The 10,646-nt window shown below is 38.2% G+C and overlaps 1 protein-coding gene across 2 annotated transcripts in view; it reads left to right on the forward strand.

Moving 5' to 3' along the window:
* The first annotated feature begins 241 nt into the window (after window positions 1-241).
* The window catches only part of LOC107553853 (oxysterol-binding protein-related protein 5-like), a 37,805-nt gene continuing 27,400 nt past the window's right edge, over window positions 242-10,646 (forward strand). For both annotated transcript variants that reach the window (XR_001604999.1, XM_016236171.1), the window contains exons 1-13: window positions 242-362; window positions 445-648; window positions 725-809; window positions 893-1,055; window positions 2,341-2,542; window positions 4,458-4,642; window positions 4,757-4,838; window positions 5,730-5,828; window positions 6,085-6,181; window positions 6,287-6,385; window positions 7,021-7,118; window positions 7,209-7,298; window positions 7,595-7,731. Coding sequence is in view for 1 of the 2 variants with exons in the window: in XM_016236171.1 (XP_016091657.1) it covers window positions 345-362; window positions 445-648; window positions 725-809; window positions 893-1,055; window positions 2,341-2,542; window positions 4,458-4,642; window positions 4,757-4,838; window positions 5,730-5,828; window positions 6,085-6,181; window positions 6,287-6,385; window positions 7,021-7,118; window positions 7,209-7,298; window positions 7,595-7,731 (1,559 nt within the window). In the remaining variant the exon portion in view is untranslated. The remainder of the gene's footprint in view (window positions 363-444; window positions 649-724; window positions 810-892; window positions 1,056-2,340; window positions 2,543-4,457; window positions 4,643-4,756; window positions 4,839-5,729; window positions 5,829-6,084; window positions 6,182-6,286; window positions 6,386-7,020; window positions 7,119-7,208; window positions 7,299-7,594; window positions 7,732-10,646) is intronic.

Raw genomic sequence — 10,646 nt, forward strand, 5'->3', positions numbered from 1 at the left:
ATAAATTGTTCAATAGAGAGATTTCAAAACTAAGCAAAACCTGGAACTTCAAATGGATTTTAATTATGAACACAAGAGTGCAGTTCATCTACGTTTTAACTGGGAGCTCCACTGTTGCTGTTTTGTAGCTCTTTGATGTTGTATATGGAGCACTCTAGTGTTCAACAAGGTTTATAGACATTTTACATGTCTTGCTGCCCACTTGCACCCCCTAGCTGATGTCTGAGCAATGCATTAAACCTTGACCTTTCATATCGTAGGTTCAGAAGAAGAACTATCGACAGGAAAAGAAGAGGGTTGCCAAAGAGCTGTTCAGTGCACTTAAGGATCCAAGTGTGGTTATTATGTCCAACTGGCTAAAGGTCAGTAAACCTCATTGGTTTTCATTTTAATCATTTGAATAATTTCTCAGTACCTTTAAAATGTGATTCTTGGATGCATCAGATTCGGGGGTCGTTGAAGAGTTGGACGAAATTGTGGTGCATCCTGAAGCCCGGCATTCTCCTGATATACAAGACGCCCGGTTCAGATCACTGGGTGGGAACGATTCTTCTCAATGCCTGCAAACTCATCGAAAGGCCATCAAAGAAGGACGGATTCTGCTTCAAACTCTACCATCCACTGGACAAGTCCATATGGGCCATGAAGGTTAGACCACAGCATCTCTGAAATGAGATGTTTGCTTCACCTCATTGTTGGGACTGATGGGTATGTGTTTTTTCAGGGCCCTAAAGGAGAATCTGTGGGCTCCATCACACAACCCTTACCTAGTAATTACCTGATCTTCAGAGCAGCGTCCGAATCTGATGGTGAGCATTGGTGTTTGTCTTCTGTGAAACTGTCTTCTCAATATGGAGTCCATTTGAGGATCACAACCTGTGGTTTATTCCAGGGCGCTGTTGGATGGACGCTCTGGAACTGGCTCTCAGCTGCTCCAGCCTGTCTAAGATGACGGCTAAGAGTGGCAGGGATGGAGATCTGAGCAGCTCCTCTGAGTCCTCACACATACTGCAGCTGCTGCAGAGCTCGGCTCTCACCGACCAGGACCTGCTGCAGTGAGTTTGATCTCTCCTACATCAGGGGTCCTCAACTTTGGACCCCGTGATCCACTTTCCTGCAGCGTTCAGCTCCAACCCATATCAAACACACCTGAACAAGCTAATCAAGGTCTTCAGGATTACTACAAAATTGCATGTAGGTGTGTTTAATCCAGGTTGGAACTCATTTCTGTAGGAAAATGGATCTCGAGGTCCAGAGTTGAGGACCCCTGCTCTACATCAACACACAGCTGTCGGTGTGTCACAGAATATTTTTTGGCACAAAACTGTTCACATCAGATTCATTGCAACTAAATTACAAAAAAAAAGAAGATATGAATTATTTTGAGTTTTGGAGAATAGTTTTTGGTACCAAAATATTTGCGTAAACTACGATATGACTAAAGCTTGAAATATTCTCAAACAATTATTGGCCAAATTTATATACTCTAAAAAAATAAGCATTTAAAAAAAAATTATCCTCCAAATAAAATGACCAATTATTGCTGAAAGATATGAAATATTCACACTTTTGGCACTAAATCTCTCTCTCTCTCTCTCTCTCGCTCTCTCTTGTGCTCTCTCTCTCTATCTCGCTCTTTCTCTCTCTCTCTCTCAAAAAACTGCAAAACTCTGCATTTGAACAGTCAATAGCAAATACTTAAAATAATAACAAAACAGTAGCTGATCCAGAAGCGCCAGATTGTCATAGCAAAGTCAGAATGACCTCCTCTCCTAGGTTCACGAAACGGTCGTCCATAAACTGCATTGCTGTTCTGTTGTAAGTAATCTTAAAGATTCCTAAATGCATCTACTTTCGGAAGGCCAAATAAAGTGCTTTTGCGTTCGTCTAGAAACACACAGCGTCTCCCTGACATGGCTGCTTCAACACTAACTGCGGTTACTGAAACCACGCCTTCTTTCTTTGCGTGCACATTTGGGCGGCATTATGCAAATATTTCCACATAGTGAGGTAGATATGTGGGGGCGTGTTAGAACGAGCCATTATAGGGGGGCGTGGCAGAGTGTTAACTTTGATAAAGAATATCGCTTTGGATTTGAGACTTTAGTCTTTGCAACTTCAGGGATCTTATCTATGAACCATCAGCTTGTAACACTCCAAAGAGAAAGGAAAACTTGAAATCGCATCATATGACCCCTTCAAAGAAAATAATTATTTTTAATAGAAATTAAAGAATAAATAATAAAAACATGTTTAAAATGTGTGTACAATGAATATAATTGAATAAATGCAGCCGAATCAAATCTCACATGGTCATTTGTTTGTGTGTTTTTGTTAAAGGTTGAATGAATCCATGTTGGAAAACCATATGGAGAACGACGCCAACTCGGACAGATCGGAGAGGGAGGCACATGAAGACTCGGACAATGCGACTAATGAGAACGGAGGCAGATTGACGGAGGAGAGCGATATGGACCAATCAGATGACGTGTGCCTGCAGGCCACAGCGTTTGTTGAAGAAGCCCATGAAGAGATAGGAGAGGTGATAAGTTAATATGCCTTCATCACAGTCTGTGTTTGGTCTGAATGAACTGCTTTGTCCAACAAGAGCTAGTTAATTATATTTCGGTTATGCAGTGACATATTATACACGGTCATGTCGCTTAAATGTTTTAAACCTAAAGAAATGAATAGGACTTTTGAGTCGGCATGAAACAATACAACAATTCATTGATGGATTTTTTTTTTTCTGCAAAAATTGAGTGGATCATGAAAAATGGATGCAAATTATTGTCTGATTTGAAACATATTTGAGAAAAAAATTATTTGCATAAACTACAATATGACTAAATTTGAAACGTGAAATATTGGCCAAATTTTGTTGTTCTGTAAAACATAGCAATTGAACATTTAAAACAATAATTTTGGCACTGAAACCATTCATATCAGGTATGATGCACCTAAATTACTTGAACGCATGAATTACGTGCAAACAATTTCTGTCCCAAAAACTATTTGCATAAACTACTCTAGGACTAAACTGACACAAAAGTAATAAAATATTAACAAAGATTTTGGCACCAAACTGTTCACATCATATACAGTGCGACTAAATAGCATGAAAGTATAAATTATACCGTTTTTGGAACAAAACCATTCTCGTAAATATTTGTTTTATGTGATTCTATATCCTCACCAGTAGGGGTCAGTATAACATCAAAGAATAATGTGTTATTGGCCAGTGAAACAGACAAAAAAATGAATTGGTGCACCTTTAAATTAGTCAATAACACAAGCAACTTTAATTTAAAAGAATATGAATGACAATAGGTCCCTTTTACATTCATGTTTATGCATTTAGCAGATGATTTTATCCAAAATGACTTGAATTGCATTCAAGGTATATATACTGTCAGTGGTGTGCCGTGGTGTTCTGAAATGAGGAGGCAAAGTCCTTTTTTTTTCTTTCTTTTTTTATCAAATTTAAATTCCTGTCCAAGTCACGTGTTCTTGGTTAAATAAACATTACTTACACTACCAAAAAAATATATATATATACTGTATATATATATATATATTATATTTTATATTTTTACATTAACAATGTAATCAATATTCTGTTTATTAAAGCCAAGTATGAATCTCATCAAGTAGTTTTTAAGCATTTTACATTTATTCCAAAATAATAACTCAAGGCAGTAACAATTTAAATAATATATTTTATTTGTGAACGTATGTTCAGCTATTCTTTTTAATAGTTAACTTTGAACTATTTTTAATTATCCGGTTCATCAGTCATCAAAGCTCGGTAAATATTGGTCACAGACACAGAGATTTACTTAAAATTTGACCAAGTTGATTACTCACTAAAAACTCCCACAGATCATGTTTTCAGGCCATTTCAATTCTTATTTTGACGTAACAAAGTGGTTATATCTAAGTATGTGAGTTGTTTACTTTACGAAAGTTCCCATTAATGCCATTTATATTGTTCATTCAGACTGATTCGCGAACACTGAACACGCATGAACACAAGAGGCGGGATTTATGGCATGAACCAATCACAGCCGAACATAACCAGTCAGATCCAATAATATCGCGATGGAGGCATTGCCTCCTCTCACGTGATTTTCCCCCATTCATCTCAATTACCCCCCACCAAACTCACCGCATGCTTTAGGGGGTCTGTTAAAACTCAATGGGCTCAGGAGAGGCGAGAGAGACGCGGACTCCTGCTGTGGCTTTACCTGCTGGTGTCACTGTTGCACAGTGTTCTTTAGAAAAACAAGTGATTTATACACTTTTTAATGTTATATTTTGTAATATTGCCATTGTTTTATTTTTGTGCTATGAATTTTTTTTTCTTTTCTCATCCAATATTTTGTGGAGACACTGCCTCCCTTGCCTACTCGGAGGAAACGCCCCTGTATACTGTATATTTTCTGTTGTCTTCATAGGTTGGCGAGGCGTCCCAGGTTGAGACGGTTTCAGAGGAGAATAAGGGTTTGATTTGGACTCTCCTGAAGCAGCTGAGGCCAGGGATGGACCTGTCTAAAGTGGTTTTGCCAACATTTATCCTGGAGCCACGTTCATTTCTGGACAAGCTGTCGGATTACTACTATCATGCTGACCTGCTGTCCCAGTGAGCACCTCATTATCATCTCTACTGCAAGCAGACGCACTTTACTGAGACTAGCGGTTTTAGCTTTCATTGGGTTTGTTGGAGAAGAGATAATGGTATCTGTTTGTGTTTCAGGGCTGTGATGGAGGAGAGCCCATACTGCAGGATGAAGCAGGTCTTGCGCTGGTATCTGTCAGGCTTCTACAAGAAACCAAAGGCAGGTTTTGGGTGAAATGCTAATTTTAGATTGAGAATAATGAGCCAGTTCACAGTTTCCATACATGGTTTTTATGCATATTTTGGGATATCAAATAAAAACACCACCATTTAAAAAAAAAAAACATTTTAAAATGCAATTTGTAATTTATTAATATATTATTTTCCAGTCTTCAGTGTCACGTGATCCTTCAGAAATCAGTCTAATATGCTGATTTGCTGCTCAACAAATATTTCTTATTATTATCAATGTTGAAAACAGTTGTGCTGCTTCATATGTTTGTGGAAAACATGAGGAATTGTTTTTCATATTTCTATGATAAATACTACGTTCAAAAGAATAGCACAGAATAAACAATATTTATCCTAAAATAAAGTTATTCTAAAATAAAAAATATTTTATTATAAAACAAAAAATATTCTGTTCTAAAATAAAACGATATAATTATTATTAAACAAAACAATATATTTAATCTAAAAATAAAATGTATATTTACTATAAAATAAAAATTTATATTATTATAAATTAAAATAAACATGAATTCTCAGCATCATTACTCCAGTCTTCAGTCTCACAGAAATCATTCTATTATGATGATTTTCTTCTCATGAAATATGTATTATCAATGCTGTAAACAGTTTTTAGCTTCATATTTTTTTGCAGTGATGCATTTTTTCAGGATTCTTTTATGAATAGAAAGTTCAAAAGAACAGCATTGATTTGTTTTTCTGATATTATTGTTATTATTATATTTGTTTTGTAACATTATAAATGTCTTTACTTTAATGCATCCTTGCTGAATAGATGTAATAATTTCTTTAAAAAAAAAACTGACTGAAGGGTGTGCGTATGATTTATATTTACACTAATTGTGCGTTTCTTGTCTTTCAGGGTCTGAAGAAACCGTACAACCCTATTTTAGGAGAGATGTTTCGATGCTGCTGGCTGCATCCACAAACAGACAGCTGTACATTTTACATCGCAGAGCAGGTGAGACTCTAGAATCAAGTGGTAACAATTCAAATAGCATTAAATAAAATAAAGATGATCAAACCAAGTGGCATTTTAAAACAATGGACTGATATTCAGACAAGTTTTTGGACACGTTCCGGTTTTCTAAACGTCTGTAGTCTGTAGTGGTTACTCTGTCTTCCTCTGCATACATCGTAAATATGACAATCTCTGCTTGTAATATTAATGGAAACGAGAAGCTCGTGTGATAAGCAGTTGACTTTTGTACTTTCAGGTTTCTCATCACCCTCCCGTTTCAGCTTTCTACATCAGCAATAGGAAGGACGGATTCTGCATTAGTGGAAGCATTCTGGCCAAATCCAAGTTTTATGGTATATATGCTGCAATTCGATTACAGACATGCAGTGATTTGCGTACAAAAGCTTTGTGCTCTTGTTATGTGATGCTGGTTTTAAGTTCAGTGTGATTTCTTAAAGGGAACTCGCTGTCTGCCATACTCGACGGAAAGGCCAGGCTCTTGTTTCTGACCCGAGATGAAGAGTATATCATCACAATGCCATACGCTCACTGTAAAGGTGATGGACTCTTAAGTTTCATAATTTAAATAATGTGATGATTTTTAAATTAGGCCTTAAAGATATAGTACACCCATAAATAATAAGTGTTCTTTATCATCAAGGGGGAAAAAAAATGACATTATTTTATCATTATTTACTCGCCCTCATTTAATTCCAAAAACATATGCTAATATTTTTATTATTATTTGCTATTTTTATTATTATTTTCAATGACATTAAGCAAATAATCAACGTATTAAATAATAAAGCTGTCAACATTATTGTTTTTCTAAAACAAAATAAAATATATATTATGGTAAACAAAAAAAACTAAAACATTTTTGTCTGGAATAATTTTTTTTTTAATAAAACATAAACAATATTATAAAATAAAAATCGTAATTTATTATAAAAACTAATATTACATTTTATTGTTTTATTTTAATTATAACAAGTATATTTAGCTTGTTATTAATATTACTAAATGCTATATTTTAATATAATTTAATATTTACATTTATTTTATTATATATGATATGCTAATATTATTATTGTTTTTTGCAGTGACATTAAGGTGAGCAAATAAAAATAAAACTGTCAATGTTAATGTTTTCGTGAAACATTAATAAATGTAAATCGTCTCGTTCTTACAGGGATTCTGTATGGAACAATGACATTAGAGCTTGGCGGAAAAATCACCATTGAGTGTGAGAAAACACAATGTTACACAGAACTTGAATTCAAATTGAAGGTATTTTGGAAACCCAAACTGAATTAATGCAACTTAATAATTTTTTTTTAAATCATAATCTTACAACTGTTGTCTTTTTCTCTATTCCAGCCTTTTCTTGGCAGCTCTTGCAACGTTAACCAGATTTCTGGAAAGATCCGTATTGGCGAAGACGTTCTGGCCACAGTAGACGGGCACTGGGTACGAATAATTTCACATACTTACATAAATAAATATATATATTATATTATATATAATATTTTTTCTAAAGTAAAAAATTAAATAAAATATTTTTTAATTAAACATATTGTAAAATAAAACAAAATAAAAAATATGCGTTAAGTATTATGTATGTTTGACGTTTTTCATCAGTAGTTTACAGGAAGATAACCTAAACCTTCAAGTGTCTCTTCAAAGCTAAGAGAAGATAAGACAGAACTTTATTGATCCCTATGGGGGAAAGTGCACATGATCTCACAGACCTGTCTTTTCTGCAGGACAGTAAAGTGCACCTGACTGAGAAGAGGACGGGCCAGCAGGAGGTGCTGTGGAACCCCGGTCCAGACATACGCAGACAGCGGCTGAAGAGACAGGTGGTGCAGGTCGACCAGCAGGAGGCGTTCGAGTCTGAGAGGTGCACAAACCCAAAACACCAAACCAATAACCAAAAAGACAACAGGGAAAGAGAGTGCTGCAAAACAGATGAGCCATATGCAATTTGATTTGTGATTTACCATACATTTATTTTATATACGTGTTTTATTTACTTTTTTTATTTATCTAATTTTATATTAATAGAATTCTATAAAATATAATAGTTATGAATAATAAATTATAAAATAATATTTTTACATTTTGTAATTGTTTTATTTATTTTTAATACTATTTTCTATATTATATTAATATGAAATATTAAGTACTATATTTATGATTGATGCATTTCTTATTTTAATTGATTAAAAAAAGCTATTATCAGTGTTTTATTATTTTAATAGTTTTATTGTGTATTACATGTTACATTAATATTATTTTAAATTCATAATTATTAATTGTGTATGTGTGTGTGTGTGTGTGTTTAATTGACATATTTGTATAATTTTATTGATTTTAAATTCTAAAAAATATATTTTTAGGTAATGTTTATATATGTTGCGACACATCAGAAGGGTTTGGATCCATTTGCAGTTTATTAAGAATCGTCAGACAATACAGGGTCAAATACTGGCAAGGCAGAACAGTAGAGACAAGGCAGCGGCAGAATCGAGAACCAGGCGAGAGATCGGGGCAGGCGGCTAGAGAACAGAGTCCGGGTGAAACAATCCAAGTCGGGGCAGGCAGATAACAATCAGAGAAACAGGAAACAGTCCAAGATCAAAGCACAGAAAACAAAACACGGGTATAACGCTCGGAAATGACAGCCGGGGCAAATCAAGACTTCGCAAGGAGTTCGTGAAATGGTGTGGCTTATATGTGTGTGTGTAAATGAGATGCAGGTGGGATTGTGTAATCAGGCCCAGGTAAGAGGGATGATGGGAAATGGAGTCCGAATGGAAGATCGCTAATACTCTGGGGACAGTTCCCTCTGGTGGTGCGGAGGAGGTGGTACGGGAGCCTCCTCTGTAACAGAGCCCCCCCCCTGCGAACGGCTCCTGACGCGAGGAAGCAGGCGACGCCGGGGTCTTCCACGAGGTCGAGGGGCCGGTCTCTCCAGATGCATCCTGTGAAACTCCTCCGTGAGAGTGATAGGATCTGAGGAATCGAATCACTTCCTGATTCAGACGTTCGGTTTGCCCATTGGATTGAGGATGGTACCTGGATGTAAGGCTGATGTTGATGTTGAGGTGTTTGAAGAAGGCAGACCATACTTTGGACGTGAACTGAGGCCCTCGATCTGACACGATATCTTCGGGTAGGCCATAGAATCTGAACACCTGGTTACAGAGCAGTTCGGCGGTTTCGAAGGCTGTGGGGAGCTTGGGTAGGGGAATTAGGCGGCAGGCTTTGGAGAATCGGTCTATGATGGTGAGTATGGTGGTGTTACCTTGGGAATTGGGTAGGTCGGTGATGAAGTCGATGGCGATATGAGACCAAGGTCGTTGTGGTGTTGGCAGTGGTTGTAGCAGGCCGGCCGGGAGTTGTCTGGGTGATTTGGAAGTCTGACACGTGATACAGTCCTGGATGAATTTGGTGGTGTCGGTCAGCATAGTGGACCACCAGAATCGATTCTTGAGCAGGTGAACTGTGGCAGTGATTCCAGGATGGCCTGAGCTGGGTGTAACGTGTACCTGAGAGAGCAGTCACTGTCACTGGGGTTCCGGCACATAAGTGAGGTTGGCAGGGCATTCGGGAGGCGGTGGATCTTGGAGATTCATGTGCTCGATCTCAGTCATGATATCCCACTGTACAGGTGCCATGAGAAAGCTTCCAGGTAGAATAGTGTTGCTAGAGGTGGCTTGTACTGTTTCCTCGGTTTGGCGTGAGAGAGCGTCGGCCTTAGTGTTCTTGGAACCCGGTCTGTATGTGACGGTGAACCGAAATCTGGTGAAGAACAAAGCCCACCTGGCCTGTCTGGGGTTTAGCCGTCTAGCCGAACGCAGGTACTCCAAGTTCTTATGATCGGTTAGGACGGTAAATGGGCGAGTAGCCCCCTCCAGCCAGTGCCGCCATTCCTCGAGCGCTAGTTTCATGGCAAGAAGTTCACGATTCCCCACATCGTAGTTCCGTTCGGTGGCGCTCAATTTGCGGGAGAAGAAAGCACATGGGTACATCTTAGTGGGGGAACCATGACGCTGAGATAGTATAGCGCCTACCCCGGTATTAGAAGCATCAACCTCCACAATGAATGGGTGTTCTGGGTCTGGATGTCTGAGAATAGGGGCAGTAGTGAACCGAGTTTTTAATTTGTCGAAGGCCAGACGTGACTCTGGGGACCACTTCAGTCTGGATGTGTGACGTTTGGTCATGGTAGTCAGAGGGGCGGCGATCGAACTGAAACCCCTGATGAATCGCCTGTAGAAGTTTGCAAACCCCAGGAAACGTTGCAATTCCTTGACTGTCTGAGGTTGGGGCCACTCCAACACTGCCTTGACCTTCCTCTCGTCCATGGCTACCCCCTCCTGACTGATAATATACCCGAGGAACGAGGTGCTAGTTCGGTGAAACTCGCACTTCTCAGCTTTGGCGTAGAGTTGATACTTCATGAGGCGTTTCAGCACAGATCTAACCTGGTGGATGTGTTCCTCCAGAGTGTTGGAGTAAATCAGGATATCGTCGATGTATACGATTCCCCATCTGTCGAGCATGTCCCGGAAGATGTCATTCATGAACGACTGGAAAACTGAAGGACTGTTTGCCAGGCCGAACGGCATAACCAAATATTCATAGTGCCCACTAGTGGTGGAAAACGCTGTTTTCCATTCATCTCCTTCACGGATGCGAATTAAGTTGTAGGCGTTGCGCAGATCTAGTTTGGTGTAGTATTTGGCCTGGCGAAGCTGTTCTAATGCGGCTGGAACTAGGGGCAATGGGTATCGAAACTTAACGGTGATG

Source organism: Sinocyclocheilus grahami, unplaced genomic scaffold (assembly GCF_001515645.1).
Source record: "Sinocyclocheilus grahami isolate Dianchi unplaced genomic scaffold, SAMN03320097.WGS_v1.1 scaffold483.1, whole genome shotgun sequence".
Classification (NCBI taxonomy): Eukaryota; Metazoa; Chordata; class Actinopteri; order Cypriniformes; family Cyprinidae; genus Sinocyclocheilus; species Sinocyclocheilus grahami.